Genomic DNA, 14,894 nt, shown 5'->3' on the forward strand with positions numbered 1-14,894 from the left:
ATAGCAACCACCCCTGCCTCTTCCTCGTGGCTGCTGTGGTACCACACCCCCCCGTTTCTATAGCGACCACCCCTATCTCTTCCCCGTGGCTGCTGTGGTACCACACACCACCGTTTCTATAGCAACCACCCCTACCTCTTCCCTGTGGCTGCTGTGGTACCACACACCCGTTTCTATAGCGACCACTCCTACCTCTTATAGCGACCACCAATACCTCTTCCCCGTGGCTGCTGTGGTACCACACACCCGTTTCTATAGCAACCACCCCTGCCTCTTCCTCGTGGCTGCTGTGGTACCACACACCGCCGTTTCTATAGCAACCGCCCCCTACCTCTTCCCCGTGGCTGCTGTGTTACCACACACCGCCGTTTCTATAGCGACCACCCCCTACCTCTTCCCCGTGGCTGCTGTGATGCCACATACCCGTTTCTATAGCAACCACCCCCTACCTCTTCCCCGTGGCTGCTGTGGTACCACACACTTGTTTCTATAGCGACCACCCCCTACCCCTTCCTCGTGGCTGCTGTGGTACCACACACCGCCGTTTCTATAGCAACCGCCTCCTACCTCTTCCCCGTGGCTGCTGTGTTACCACACACCGCCGTTTCTATAGCGACCACCCCCTACCTCTTATAGCGACCTCCCCTACCTCTTCCCCGTGGCTGCTGTGGTACCACACACCGCCGTTTCTATAGCAACCGCCCCCTACCTCTTCCCCGTGGCTGCTGTGTTACCACACACACCGCCGTTTCTATAGCGACCACCCCCTACCTCTTATAGCGACCTCCCCTACCTCTTCCCCGTGGCTGCTGTGGTACCACACACCGCCGTTTCTATAGCGACCACCCCTACCTCTTCCCTGTGGCACCACACACCGCCGTTTCTATAGCGACCACCAAATGTTGTACGATTAAAACAAAAACTCTTGGATTTTGATACTTAACGCAACTAAGCTGTAAAATAACTGTGGTACCATTTTAAAATGGTAAATAAACAGCGGGTACTGTTTTCCATCTACCGTAATATAATGTTTTAAAAAATCTGTAGCTTTTGCATTAAAAAAAATGGTGACCAGAATTTTAGTATGAAGTATACAGAATTAAAAAAAAAATATACATTTAATAATAAAATACATAAGCAAATTGGGAAATTATTCACTGTTAAAATCGGCCCTCTGATGACTGCGATGTGGCCCTCACTGAAAACCAGTTCGGGGTATTGTGTGTAGAATTTTGAGGATAAACATTTTTTTATTTTATTTTGGAATAAGGCTGGAATGTGTAGAAAGTGAAGTGGTCCACTGTGCTAGTGTGTGCTAGTGTGTGCTAGTGTGTCCTGGTGTGTCCTAGTGTGTCCTAGTGTGTCCTAGTGTGTCAGGTGCTTTGCTATGTGGAACTTCTTGCGTCAGGAACACAATCTTACCGCCGTTTGATTCCCGGCCCGACTCGGTGGCGTTCTTTACGCTCGGAAGCATTTCCTGTCTCCCGTTCAGAGGTCGACGGTGTGCTTCTCTGTGACAGGAGGCTCCGGTCTTGCCCAACGGCTCGTACGACGGCAACCAGCTGGTCAAGTCCTCGGGCAAACTGACGCTCCTTCAGAAGATGCTGAAGAAGCTGAAAGACGAAGGCCACCGCGTTCTCATCTTCTCACAGGTCCTACTTCGCCTCACCTTCTCCTAAATGTGCCTGAATAGTACACAGTCTTGCCAAAACACCGCCTCAAATTTAACAGCAAGTCATTTATCCACAGTGAGGAGCCGCTTCCAAGACACTAACACGCTTAATAGCAAATTGTGTATATTTAAACCTAAAAATCTAAGATTTGTATACTTAAACGTCAACTTCCCATGTTAGCATGCTAATGCTTTATGCTAGCATTTTAGCAAATGTATATTTAAACCTAAAAATCTAAGATTTGTATACTTAAACGTCAACTTCCCATGTTGGCATGTTAATGTTTTATGTTAGCATTTTATCAATTTTGGTCCATTTGAACCTAAAAATCAAAGATTTGTATACTTAAACGTCAACTTCCCATGTTAGCATGCTAATGCTTTATGCTAGCATTTTAGCAAATGTCCATTTAAACCTAAAAATCATAGATTTTGATACTTAACACCAACTTTCATTGTTGCATGCTAACGTTTTACACTAGCATTTTAGCAAATTTTGTACGTTCAAACTTAACAATTATAGATCTTTATACTAAAACATCAACTTCCCATGTTAGCATGCTAATGCTTTATGCTAGCATTTTAGCAAATGTTGTATATTTAAACCTAAAAATCGAAGATTTGTATACTTAAACGTCAACTTCCCATGTTGGCATGTTAATGTTTTATGTTAGCATTTTATCAATTTTGGTCCATTTGAACCTAAAAATCAAAGATTTGTATACTTAAACGTCAACTTACCATGTTAGCATGCTAATGTTTTATGCTAGCATTTTAACAAATTTTGTACATTTAAACCTAAAAATCATAGATTTTGATACTTAACGCCAACTTTCATTGTTGCATGCTAACGTTTTACACTAGCATTTTAGCAAATTTTATACGTCAAACTTTAAAATTATAGATCTTGATACTAAAACATCAACTTCCCATGTTAGCATGCTACTGTTTTATGATAGCATTTTAGCAAATGTATATTTGAACCTAAAAATCAAAGATTTGTATACTTAAACGTCAACTTACCATGCTACCATGCTAATGTTTTATGCTAGCATTTTAGCAAATGTTGTATATTTAAACCTAAAAATCTAAGAATTGTATACTTAAACGTCAACTTCCCATGTTAGCATGTTAATGTTTAATGTTAACATTTTATCAAATTTGGTCCCTTTGAACTTAAAAATCAAAGATTTGTATACTTAAACGTCAACTTCCCATGTTAGCATGCTAATGTTTTATGCTAGCATTTTAGCAAATTGTGTACATTTAAACCTAAAAATCATAGATTTTGATACTTAACGCCAACTTTCATTGTTGCTTGCTAACGTTTTACACTAGCATTTTAGCAAATTTTGTACGTTCAAACTTAAAAATTATACATCTTGATACTAAAACATGAACTTCCCATGTTAGCATGCTAATGTTTTATGCTAGCATTTTAGCAAATTTTGTACCTTCAAACTTAAAAATTATACATCTTGATACTAAAAAATCAACTAACCATGTTAGCATGCTAACGTTTTACACTAGCATTTTAGCAAATTTTGTATGTTCAAACTTAACAATTATAGATCTTGATACTAAAACATCAACTTCCCATGTTAGCATGCTAATGTTTTATGACAGCATTTTAGCAAATGTTGTATATTTAGATCTAAAAATCAAAGATTTGTATACTTAAACGTCAACTTCCCATGTTAGCATGCTAATGTTTTATGCTAGCATTTTAGCAAATTGTGTACATTTAAACCTAAAAATCATAGATTTTGATACTTAACGCCAACTTTCATTGTTGCTTGCTAACGTTTTACACTAGCATTTTAGCAAATTTTGTACGTTCAAACTTAAAAATTATACATCTTGATACTAAAACATGAACTTCCCATGTTAGCATGCTAATGTTTTATGCTAGCATTTTAGCAAATTTTGTACCTTCAAACTTAAAAATTATACATCTTGATACTAAAAAATCAACTAACCATGTTAGCATGCTAACGTTTTACACTAGCATTTTAGCAAATTTTGTATGTTCAAACTTAACAATTATAGATCTTGATACTAAAACATCAACTTCCCATGTTAGCATGCTAATGTTTTATGACAGCATTTTAGCAAATGTTGTATATTTAGATCTAAAAATCAAAGATTTGTATACTTAAACGTCAACTTACCATGTTAGAATGCTAATGTTTTATGCTAGCATTTTAGCAAATTTGTACATTTAAACCTAAAAATCATAGATGTTGATACTTAACGCCAACTTTCATTGTTGCATGCTAACGTTTTACACTAGCATTTTAGCAAATTTTGTACGTTCAAACTTAACAATTATAGATCTTGATACTAAAACATTAACTTCCCATGTTAGCATGCTGCTGTTTTATGATAGCATTTTAGCAAATGTATATTTGAACCTAAAAATCAAAGATTTGTATACTTAAACGTCAACTTACCATGCTACCATGCTAATGTTTTATGCTAGCATTTTAGCAAATGTTGTATATTTAAACCTAAAAATCTAAGAATTGTATACTTAAACGTCAACTTCCCATGTTAGCATGTTAATGTTTAATGTTAACATTTTATCAAATTTGGTCCCTTTGAACCTAAAAATCAAAGATTTGTATACTTAAACGTCAACTTACCATGTTAGCATGCTAATGTTTTATGCTAGCATTTTAGCAAATTGTGTACATTTAAACCTAAAATTCATAGATTTTGATACTTAACGCCAACTTTCATTGTTGCATGCTAACGTTTTACACTAGCATTTTAGCAAATTTTTTACGTTGAAACTTAAAAATCATAGATGTTGATAGTTAACGCCAACTTTCCATGTTACTACCTAGCTGATGTTTTACACTAGCATTTTAGCAAATGTTGTACATTTAAAACTGAAAATCATAGATTTTGATACTTAACGCCAACTTTCATTGTTACCATGCTGTTGCTTTATAATAGCATTTTAGCAAATTTTGTACGTTTAAAACAAAAAATCTTAGATTTCAATGCTTAACGTGAACTTCCCATGTTAGCATGTTAATGTCTTACAATAGCATTTTAGCACATTTTGAATGCTTAAACCTAAAAATCGAAGATTTTGATACGTAACGTCTACTTCAAATGTTAGCATGCTAACGTGTAATGCTAGCAATTTGGCAAATTTTGTAAGTTTAAACCTAAAAAATCATAGACTTTGATACTTAACTGCAACTTTCCCTGTTACCATGCTGATACTTTACGAGGGCATTTTCGAAAATGTTGTATATTTAAAATAAAAAATCTTAGATTTTGATGTTTAATGTTAGCATGTTAATATTTTACAATAGCATTTTAGCAAATTTTGGACGCTTAAACCTAAAAATCAAAGATTTTGATACTTAACGCCAACTTCCCATGTTAGCATGCTAACATGTTATGCTAGCATTTTTGCAAAATTTGTATATTCAAACCTCAAAATCAAAGATTTGTATACTTAAACGTCAACTTCCCATGTTAGCACGGTAATGTTTTACTATAGCATTTTAGCAAATTTTGGATGCTTAAACCTAAAAATCTAACATTTTGATACTTAACGCCGACTTTCCGTATTAGCGTGCTAACATGTTATGCTAGCATCTTAGCAAATTTGTACATGAAACTTAAAAATCAAAGATTTGTATACTTAAACTTCAGCTTCCCTTGTTAGCATGCTAATATTTTACAATAGCATTTTAGTTAATTTTGGACGCTTATACCTAAAAATCATAGATTTTGATACTTGACGCCAACTTCCCATGTTAGCATGCTAAAGTGTTATGCTAGCATGTTAGCAAATTTTGTACATTTAAACCTACAAACCACAGATTCTTGTCCTTCAGTACGGTGCAGACTCTAAGCTAATGCTAGCGAGTACTGTCCGATGTTTCGGGTGGATTTTACGGGTTTCAAATTTGTCAAAGTTTTCCTACAAAAATCAGGTGTCTGTGGTTTATTCTTTGTGTCAATCTTGTGGGATCAGTCTGTCACGTCAACCACTGGGATTGTACGTTTAATGCATGTATCGGATCTGATACATCGGGGTTTTTGGGAAAAACTAAATCCACTTTTTGCAGATGACAAAGATGTTGGATCTGCTGGAGGACTTCCTGGAGTTCGAGGGCTACAAATATGAACGCATCGACGGCGGCATCACTGGAGGTCTGAGGCAGGAGGCCATCGACCGCTTCAACGGTGGGTGTGTTACCCTGGTAGTGGTCACACCTGGACTTGTTCTGGTAGTGGTCGCACCTGGACTTGTTCTGGTAGTGGTCACACCTGGACTTGTTCTGGTAGTGGTCACTCACCTGGACTTGTTCTGGTAGTGGTCACACCAAGACTTGTTCTGGTAGTAGTCACTCCTGGACTTGTTCTGGTAGTGGTCACACCAAGACTTGTTCTGGTAGTAGTCACTCCTGGACTTGTTCTGGTAGTGGTCACACCAAGACCTGTTCTGGTAGTAGTCACTCCTGGACTTGTTCTGGTAGTGGTTACTCACCTGGACTTGTTGTTCTCACACACCTGGACTTGTGGTTCTGGCTCACAGCACCAGGAGCTCAGCAGTTCTGCTTCCTGCTGTCCACGCGAGCCGGAGGACTTGGCATCAACCTGGCCAGCGCCGACACCGTCATCATCTACGACTCGGACTGGAACCCTCACAACGACATCCAAGTACTGACCTTCACCCGACCTTCATGCGTGGCCACGCTGACCCGAGTCCTCGTGTTCCACGCCGACCCGAGTCCTCGTGTTCCACGCTGACCCGAGTCCTGGTGTTGCAGGCTTTCAGCAGAGCGCACCGCATCGGTCAGAACAGGAAGGTGATGATCTACCGCTTTGTGACGCGCGGCTCGGTGGAGGAGAGGATCACGCAGGTGGCCAAGAGGAAGATGATGCTGACCCACCTGGTGGTCCGACCCGGCCTGGGCTCCAAAACCGGATCCATGTCCAAGCAGGAGCTGGACGACATCCTCAAGTTCGGAACGGAGGAGCTGTTCAAGGACGAGATGGAGGCGGCTCGGACCATGGGTACGTAACTTCCTCATGTCTAATTAGAAGACCTTCTCACCATGATGCAAGAGCTCAGCTCGTTTATCCACAGTGAGGAGCCGCTTCCAAGACACTAACACGCTTAATAACAAATTGTGTATATTTCAACCTGAAAATCAAAGATTCGTATACATAAATGTCAACTTCCCATGTTAGCATGCTCATGTTTTATGCTAGAATTATATTCAAAATTTTCATCATTTCAACCAACAAATTTTGTTAATTTAAACCAAAAAATCACAGATTTTGATACATAACACCAACTTCCCATGTTAGCATGCTAACGTTTTATGCTAGCATTTTATTACATTTTAATAATTTCAACCAACAAATTTTGTTAATTTAAAGCTAAAAATTACAGATTTTGATACATAACACCAAACTTTCCATGTTAGCATGCTAATGTTTTATGCTAGCATTTTATTACATTTTAACCATTTCAACCAACAAATTTTGTGAATTTAAACCTAAAAATCACAGATTTTCAAAATAACGCCAACTTCCCATGTTAGCATGCTAATGTTTTATGCTAGCATTTTATTACACTTTAATCATTTCAACCGAAGAACCATGAATTGTGATACTTGATGCCATTTTGCAAATACTGTTCCCATGTTAGCATGCTAGCATTTTGGCAAATTTTGTTTATTTAAACCTAAAAATCTACAATTTTTAAACCTAACGCCAACTTTCCATGTTAGCATTCTAACGTTTTACGCTAGCATTTTAGCAAATGTTGCATGTTTAAAGCTAAAAGATTGATTTAAATGCTTATGTGAAAATACCATGATAGCACGCTAACGTTTTATGCTAGCATTTTAGCAAATGTTTAAAAGCTAAAATTTTTAAACTTAACGGCAACTTTTCATGTTAGCATTCTAACGTTTTACGCTAGCATTTTAGCAAATTTTGTATGTTTAAACCTAAAAATCATAGATTTCAATGCTTATGTGAACATACCATGATAGCACGCTAACGTCTTATGCTAGCATTTTAGCAAATGTTGTTTATTTAAACCTAAAAATCAAAAATTTTTAAACTTAACGCCAACTTTCCATGTTAGCATTCTAACGTTTTACGCTAGCATTTTAGCAAATTTTGTATGTTTAAACCTAAAAATCATAGATAATGATATATGACGTGAACTTCCCATGTGAGCATGGTAATGTTTTATGCTAGCATTTTAGCAAATTTTGTTTATTTAAACCTAAAAATCAAAGATTTTTAAACTTAAAAATCATAGATTTTGGTATATAATGTGAACTTCCCGTGTTAGCATGGTAACGTTTTATGCTAAAATTTTAGCAAATTTTGCACGTTAAAACCTAAAAATCAAAGATTTTGATACTTAACGCCAACTTTCCACGTTAGCATGCTGACGTTTTACGCTAGATTTGAGCAAATTTTGTATGTTTGAACCTAAAAGTCATAGATTTTGATATTTAACTCCAACTTCCCACGTTAGCATGTTAGCGTTTTACAATGGCATTTTAGCAAACTTTGGATGTTTAAACCTAAAAATCATAGATTTCAATGCTTAACATGAACATACCATGATATCATGCTAATGTTTTACAGTAGCATTTTAGCAAATTTTGGACACTTAAACCTAAAAATCATAGATTTTGATACTTAACGTGAACTTCCCATTTTAGCATGCTATTGTTTTATGCTAGCATTTAAGCAAATTTTTGTTTATTTAAACCTAAAAATCCAAGATTTTTATACTTAACGCCAACTTTCCATGTTAGCATGCTAACGTTTTACAACAGCATTTTAGCAGATTTTGTACGTTTAAATAGATTTCAATGCTTAACGTGAACATACCATGTTAATGTTAATGTTTTACGTTAGCAAATTTTGTACGTTTAAATCTAAAACCATAGATTTTGATACTTAATGCCAGCTTCCCATGTTAGCATGCTATAATTTTACACTATTTTAGCAAATTTTGTACGTTTAAACGTAAAAATCTGAGATTTTGATACTTAACGCCAATTTCCCATTTTAGCATGCTAACAATTTACGTTAGCATTGTAGCAAATTTTGTACGTTTGAACCTAAAAATCATGGATTTAGAGTTTTGATACTTAGTGACATTATGTCAGTATGCTAACTGTTTTATTTTAGTTTGATGCAAATGTTAGCATGACATGCTAACGTTAAAAAAATATATATATATATATTTACATATATATTTACATTTTTTATATATTTTTTACAAATATATTGTATTCCGAAATCATAATAATAATATTTTGTCATGTTTATTAATGTGGTAATAACTTATTTATGAATATTATTATTTAATAATTTAGTAGTAGAATATCTTATTTTATAATTATTTTTCTACTCATATTTTTTTATTTTCTTACTTAAAACATAGCAATGTTTTATATTTCGAGTAAATAATTACATGACACGGATAGCTTTACTGAAATCTAGCCCAAATATTTGAAATCTGCAAACCACAACATAAACAATAAACATATGCCACTTCTTGTTTGTTGTTGTCTGCGCATGTCACATGTCACATGTCACGTGTCGCATGTCACATGTCACATGTCACGTGTCACATGTCACATGTCACATGTCACATGTCACAGGGGACAACAAAGACGGCGAGGAAGGCAACGTGATCCACTACGACGACGACGCCATCTCCAAGCTGCTGGACCGCAGCCAAGACGCCACGGAAGACACGGAGATCCAGAACATGAACGAGTACCTGAGCTCCTTCAAGGTGGCCCAGTATGTGGTGAAGGAGGAGGATGGAGAGGTGAGGTGTTCCAGTATGTGGTGAAGGAGGAGGATGGAGAGGTGAGGTGTTCCAGTATGTGGTGAAGGAGGAGGATGGAGAGGTGAGGTGTTCCAGTATGTGGTGAAGGAGGAGGATGGAGAGGTGAGGTGTTTCAGTATGTGGTGAAGGAGGAGGATGGAGAGGTGAGGTGGTGAAGGAGGAGGATGGAGAGGTGAGGTGGTGAAGGAGGAGGATGGAGAGGTGAGGTGGCCCAGTATGTGGTGAAGGAGGAGGATGGAGAGGTGAGGTGGTGAAGGAGGAGGATGGAGAGGTGAGGTGGCCCAGTATGTGGTGAAGGAGGAGGATGGAGAGGTGAGGTGGCCCAGTATGTGGTGAAGGAGGAGGATGGAGAGGTGAGGTGTTTCAGTATGTGGTGAAGGAGGAGGATGGAGAGGTGAGGTGTTCCAGTATGTGGTGAAGGAGGAGGATGGAGAGGTGAGGTGTTCCAGTATGTGGTGAAGGAGGAGGATGGAGAGGTGAGGTGTTTCAGTATGTGGTGAAGGAGGAGGATGGAGAGGTGAGGTGGTGAAGGAGGAGGATGGAGAGGTGAGGTGGCCCAGTATGTGGTGAAGGAGGAGGATGGAGAGGTGAGGTGGTGAAGGAGGAGGATGGAGAGGTGAGGTGGCCCAGTATGTGGTGAAGGAGGAGGATGGAGAGGTGAGGTGGCCCAGTATGTGGTGAAGGAGGAGGATGGAGAGGTGAGGTGTTCCAGTATGTGGTGAAGGAGGAGGATGGAGAGGTGAGGTGGCCCAGTATGTGGTGAAGGAGGAGGATGGAGAGGTGAGGTGGTGAAGGAAGAGGATGAAGAGGTGAGGTGGTGAAGGAGGAGGATGAAGAGACGAGGAATGTTCCTCCTCCACCTCAGCTGCCCCACACAGCTAAAAAAGGACAGGGAGGGGTGGCAGACACAGGAAGTCATACAGACAAAAATATTTTTGCAAGTTTTTTTACGTTTAAACTTAAAAATTATAGATTTTGATACTTAACGCCAACATCTCATGTTAGCATGCTAACTATTTACGCTAGCATTTAGCAAATTGTGTATGCTTAAACCTAATAATCATAGATTTTGATACTTAACGCCAACTTCCAATGTTAGCATGCTAATGTTTCACACTAGCATTTAACCAAATTTTGGACATTTAAACCTAATAATCATAGATTTTTATACCAAATGCCAACTTGCATTCTTAGCATGCTAATGTTTCACAATAGCATTTTAACACATTTTGGAAGTTTAAACCTAAAAAAATCATAGATTTTGATACTGAATGCCAACTTGCCATGTTAGCATGTTAATGTTTTAGGATAGCATTTTAGCATGTTTTTTTTACATTTAAACCTAAAATCCATAGCTTTTAACTCTAAACATGATAGATATTGATACTTAACGCCAACTTCCCATGTTAGCATGCTATAGTTTTGCACTAGCACTTCAGCAAATGTTGTACATTCAAACATAAAATACATAGATTTTGATACTTAAGCGCCAACTTGCCATTTTAGCATGCTATCGTTTTACGCTAGCATTTGAACAAATTGTGCACGGTTAAACCTAAAAATCATAGATTTGTATACATAATGCCAACTTCCCATGTTAGCATGCTAACTTTTTACGCTAGCATTTTAGCAAATTTTGTACGTTCAAACTTAAAAATCATAGGTTTTGATACTTAGCACCAACTTGCCATTTTAGCATGAATTGCTTTACGCTAGCATTTTAACACATTTTGGAAGTTTAAACCTAAAAATCATAGATTTTGATACTTAACGGCAACTTCCCATGTTATCGTGCTAACTTTTTACGCTAGCATTTTATCAGATTTTGTACGTTCAAACTTAAAAATCATAGGTTTTGATACTTAGCGCCAGCTTGTCATGTTAGCATGCTATCGTTTTACGCTAGCATTTGAACAAATTGTGCACGGTTAAACCTAAAAATCATAGATTTTTATACATAACGCCAACTTCCCATGTTAGCATGCTAACTTTTTACGCTAGCATTTTAGCAGATTTTGTACATTCAAACTTAAAAATCATACGTTTTGATACTTAGCACCAACTTGCCATTTTAGCATGAATCGCTTTACGCTAGCATTTTAACAAATTTTGGAAGTTAAAACCTAAAAATCATAGATTTTGATACTTAACTGCAACTTCCCATGTTATCGTGCTAACTTTTTACGCTAGCATTTTATCAGATTTTGTACGTTCAAACTTAAAAATCATAGGTTTTGATACTTAGCGCCAGCTTGTCATGTTAGCATGCTATTGCTTTACGCTAGCATTTTAACAAATTGTGGACGTTTAAACCTAAAAATCATAGATTTTGATACTTAACTGCAACTTCCCATGTTAGCATGCTATCATTTTGCGCTAGCATTTCAGCAAATGTTGTACATTCAAACATAAAATACATAGATTTTGATACTGAAGCGCCAACTTGCCATGTTAGCATGCTATCGTTTTACGCTAGTATTTTAGCAAATTTTGTACGTTTAAGCTTAAAAATCATAGCTTTTGATACTTTTAGCAAACTTTGTGCAGGACAGGGAGAAGTGTCAGACACAGGAAGTCATAGAGACAAAAATGTAGTAAAGCAGGTGCAAAAGGATGAGCACACCTATGCTGTGGGTGTGCGCAGGAGGAGGTGGAGCGTGAGATCATCAAGCAGGAAGAGAACGTGGATCCTGATTACTGGGAGAAACTCCTGCGCCATCACTATGAGCAGCAGCAGGAGGACTTGGCACGCAACCTGGGCAAGGGCAAACGCATCCGCAAGCAGGTCAACTACAACGACACCACCCAGGAGGACCAAGGTATGTCCACCCTGTTGTGGTGACATAGGAGTCATGCAGTCCTCATGTTGTGATGACATAAGAGTCATGCAGTCCTCATGTTGTGATGACATAGGAGTCATGCAGTCCTAATGTTGTGGTGACATAGGAGTCATGCAGTCCTAATGTTGTGGTGACATAGGAGTCATGCAGTCCTCATGTTGTGGTGACATAGGAGTCACGCAGTCCTCATGTCGTGGTGACGTAGGAGTCACGCAGTCCTCATGTCGTGGTGACGTAGGAGTCACGCAGTCCTCATGTTGTGATGACATAGGAGTCATGCAGTCCTCATGTTGTGATGACATAAGAGTCATGCAGTCCTAATGTCTTGATGACATAGGAGTCATGCAGTCCTCATGTTGTGATGACATAGGAGTCATGCAGTTTTCATGTTGTGATGCCATAGGAGTCATGCAGTCCTCATGTTGTGATGACATAGGAGTCATGCAGTCCTAATGTCTTGATGACATAGGAGTCATGCAGTCCTCATGTTGTGATGACATAGGAGTCATGCAGTCCTCATGTTGTGGTGACATAGGAGTCATGCAGTCCTAATGTCGTGATGACATAGGAGTCATGCAGTCCTCATGTTGTGATGACATAGGAGTCATGCAGTCCTAATGTCTTGATGACATAGGAGTCATGCAGTCCTAATGTTGTGATGACATAGGAGTCATGCAGTCCTAATGTTGTGATGACATAGGAGTCATGCAGTCCTCATGTTGTGATGACATAGGAGTCATGCAGTCCTAATGTTGTGGTGACATAGGAGTCATGCAGTCCTAATGTTGTGATGGCATAAGGGTCATGCAGTCCCAATGTTGTGGTGACATAGGAGTCATGCAGTCCTCATGTTGTGATGACATAGGAGTCATGCAGTCCTCATGTTGTGATGACATAGGAGTCATGCAGTCCTCATGTTGTGATGACATAGGAGTCATGCAGTCCTAATGTTGTGGTGACATAGGAGTCATGCAGTCCTCATGTTGTGGTGACATAGGAGTCACGCAGTCCTCATGTCGTGGTGACGTAGGAGTCATGCAGTCCTCGTGTTGTGATGACATAGGAGTCATGCAGTCCTAATGTTGTGGTGACATAGGAGTCATGCAGTCCTAATGTTGTGATGACATAGGAGTCATGCAGTCCTCATGTTGTGATGACATAGGAGTCATGCAGTCCTCATGTTGTGATGACATAGGAGTCATGCAGTCCTAATGTTGTGGTGACATAGGAGTCATGCAGTCCTAATGTCTTGATGACATAGGAATCATGCAGTCCTCATGTTGTGATGACATAGGAGTCATGCAGTCCTAATGTTGTGGTGACATAGGAGTCATGCAGTCCTAATGTTGTGATGACATAGGAGTCATGCAGTCCTCATGTTGTGATGACATAGGAGTCATGCAGTCCTAATGTCGTGGTGACATAGGAGTCATGCAGTCCTAATGTTGTGGTGACATAGGAGTCATGGAGTCCTAATGTTGTGGTGACATAGGAGTCATGCAGTCCTAATGTCTTGATGACATAGGAGTCATGCAGTCCTCATGTTGTGATGACATAGGAGTCATGCAGTCCTAATGTTGTGGTGACATAGGAGTCATGCAGTCCTAATGTTGTGATGACATAGGAGTCATGCAGTCCTCATGTTGTGATGACATAGGAGTCATGCAGTCCTCATGTTGTGATGACATAGGAGTCATGCAGTCCTCATGTTGTGATGACATAGGAGTCATGCAGTCCTCATGTTGTGATGACATAGGAGTCATGCAGTCCTCATGTTGTGATGACATAGGAGTCATGCAGTCCTAATGTTGTGGTGACATAGGAGTCATGCAGTCCTAATGTTGTGGTGACATAGGAGTCATGCCGTCCTAATGTCGTGATGACATAGGAGTCATGCAGTCTTCATGTTGTGATGACATAGGAGTCATGCAGTCTTCATGTTGTGATGACATAGGAGTCATGCAGTCCTAATGTCTTGATGACATAGGAGTCATGCAGTCCTCATGTTGTGATGACATAGGAGTCATGCAGTCCTCATGTTGTGATTACATAGGAGTCATGCAGTCCTAATGTCGTGATGACATAGGAGTCATGCAGTCCTAATGTCTTGATGACATAGGAGTCATGCAGTCCTCATGTTGTGATGACATAGGAGTCATGCAGTCCTCATGTTGTGATGACATAGGAGTCATGCAGTCCTCATGTTGTGATGACATAGGAGTCATGCAGTCTTCATGTTGTGATGCCATAGGAGTCATGCAGTCCTAATGTCTTGATGACATAGGAGTCATGCAGTCTTCATGTTGTGATGACATAGGAGTCATGCAGTCCTAATGTCTTGATGACATAGGAGTCATGCAGTCCTCATGTTGTGATGACATAGGAGTCATGCAGTCCTCATGTTGTGATGACATAGGAGTCATGCAGTCCTAATGTTGTGATGACATAGGAGTCATGCAGTCCTCATGTTGTGATGACATAGGAGTCATGCAGTCCTAATGTTGTGATGACATAG

At 39.1% G+C, this 14,894-nt stretch overlaps 1 protein-coding gene across 3 annotated transcripts in view; it reads left to right on the forward strand.

The window, feature by feature from the left end:
* chd5 (chromodomain helicase DNA binding protein 5) overlaps positions 1 to 14,894 on the forward strand; it is a 132,994-nt gene that overhangs the window by 68,700 nt on the left and 49,400 nt on the right. For all 3 annotated transcript variants that reach the window (XM_061977626.1, XM_061977627.1, XM_061977628.1), the window contains exons 20-25: positions 1,521 to 1,652; positions 5,767 to 5,884; positions 6,237 to 6,361; positions 6,472 to 6,718; positions 9,346 to 9,518; positions 12,184 to 12,358. In XM_061977626.1, coding sequence (XP_061833610.1) covers positions 1,521 to 1,652; positions 5,767 to 5,884; positions 6,237 to 6,361; positions 6,472 to 6,718; positions 9,346 to 9,518; positions 12,184 to 12,358 — 970 coding nt within the window. The remainder of the gene's footprint in view (positions 1 to 1,520; positions 1,653 to 5,766; positions 5,885 to 6,236; positions 6,362 to 6,471; positions 6,719 to 9,345; positions 9,519 to 12,183; positions 12,359 to 14,894) is intronic.

This window comes from Nerophis lumbriciformis, linkage group LG18 (assembly GCF_033978685.3).
Source record: "Nerophis lumbriciformis linkage group LG18, RoL_Nlum_v2.1, whole genome shotgun sequence".
NCBI classification, from domain to species: Eukaryota; Metazoa; Chordata; class Actinopteri; order Syngnathiformes; family Syngnathidae; genus Nerophis; species Nerophis lumbriciformis.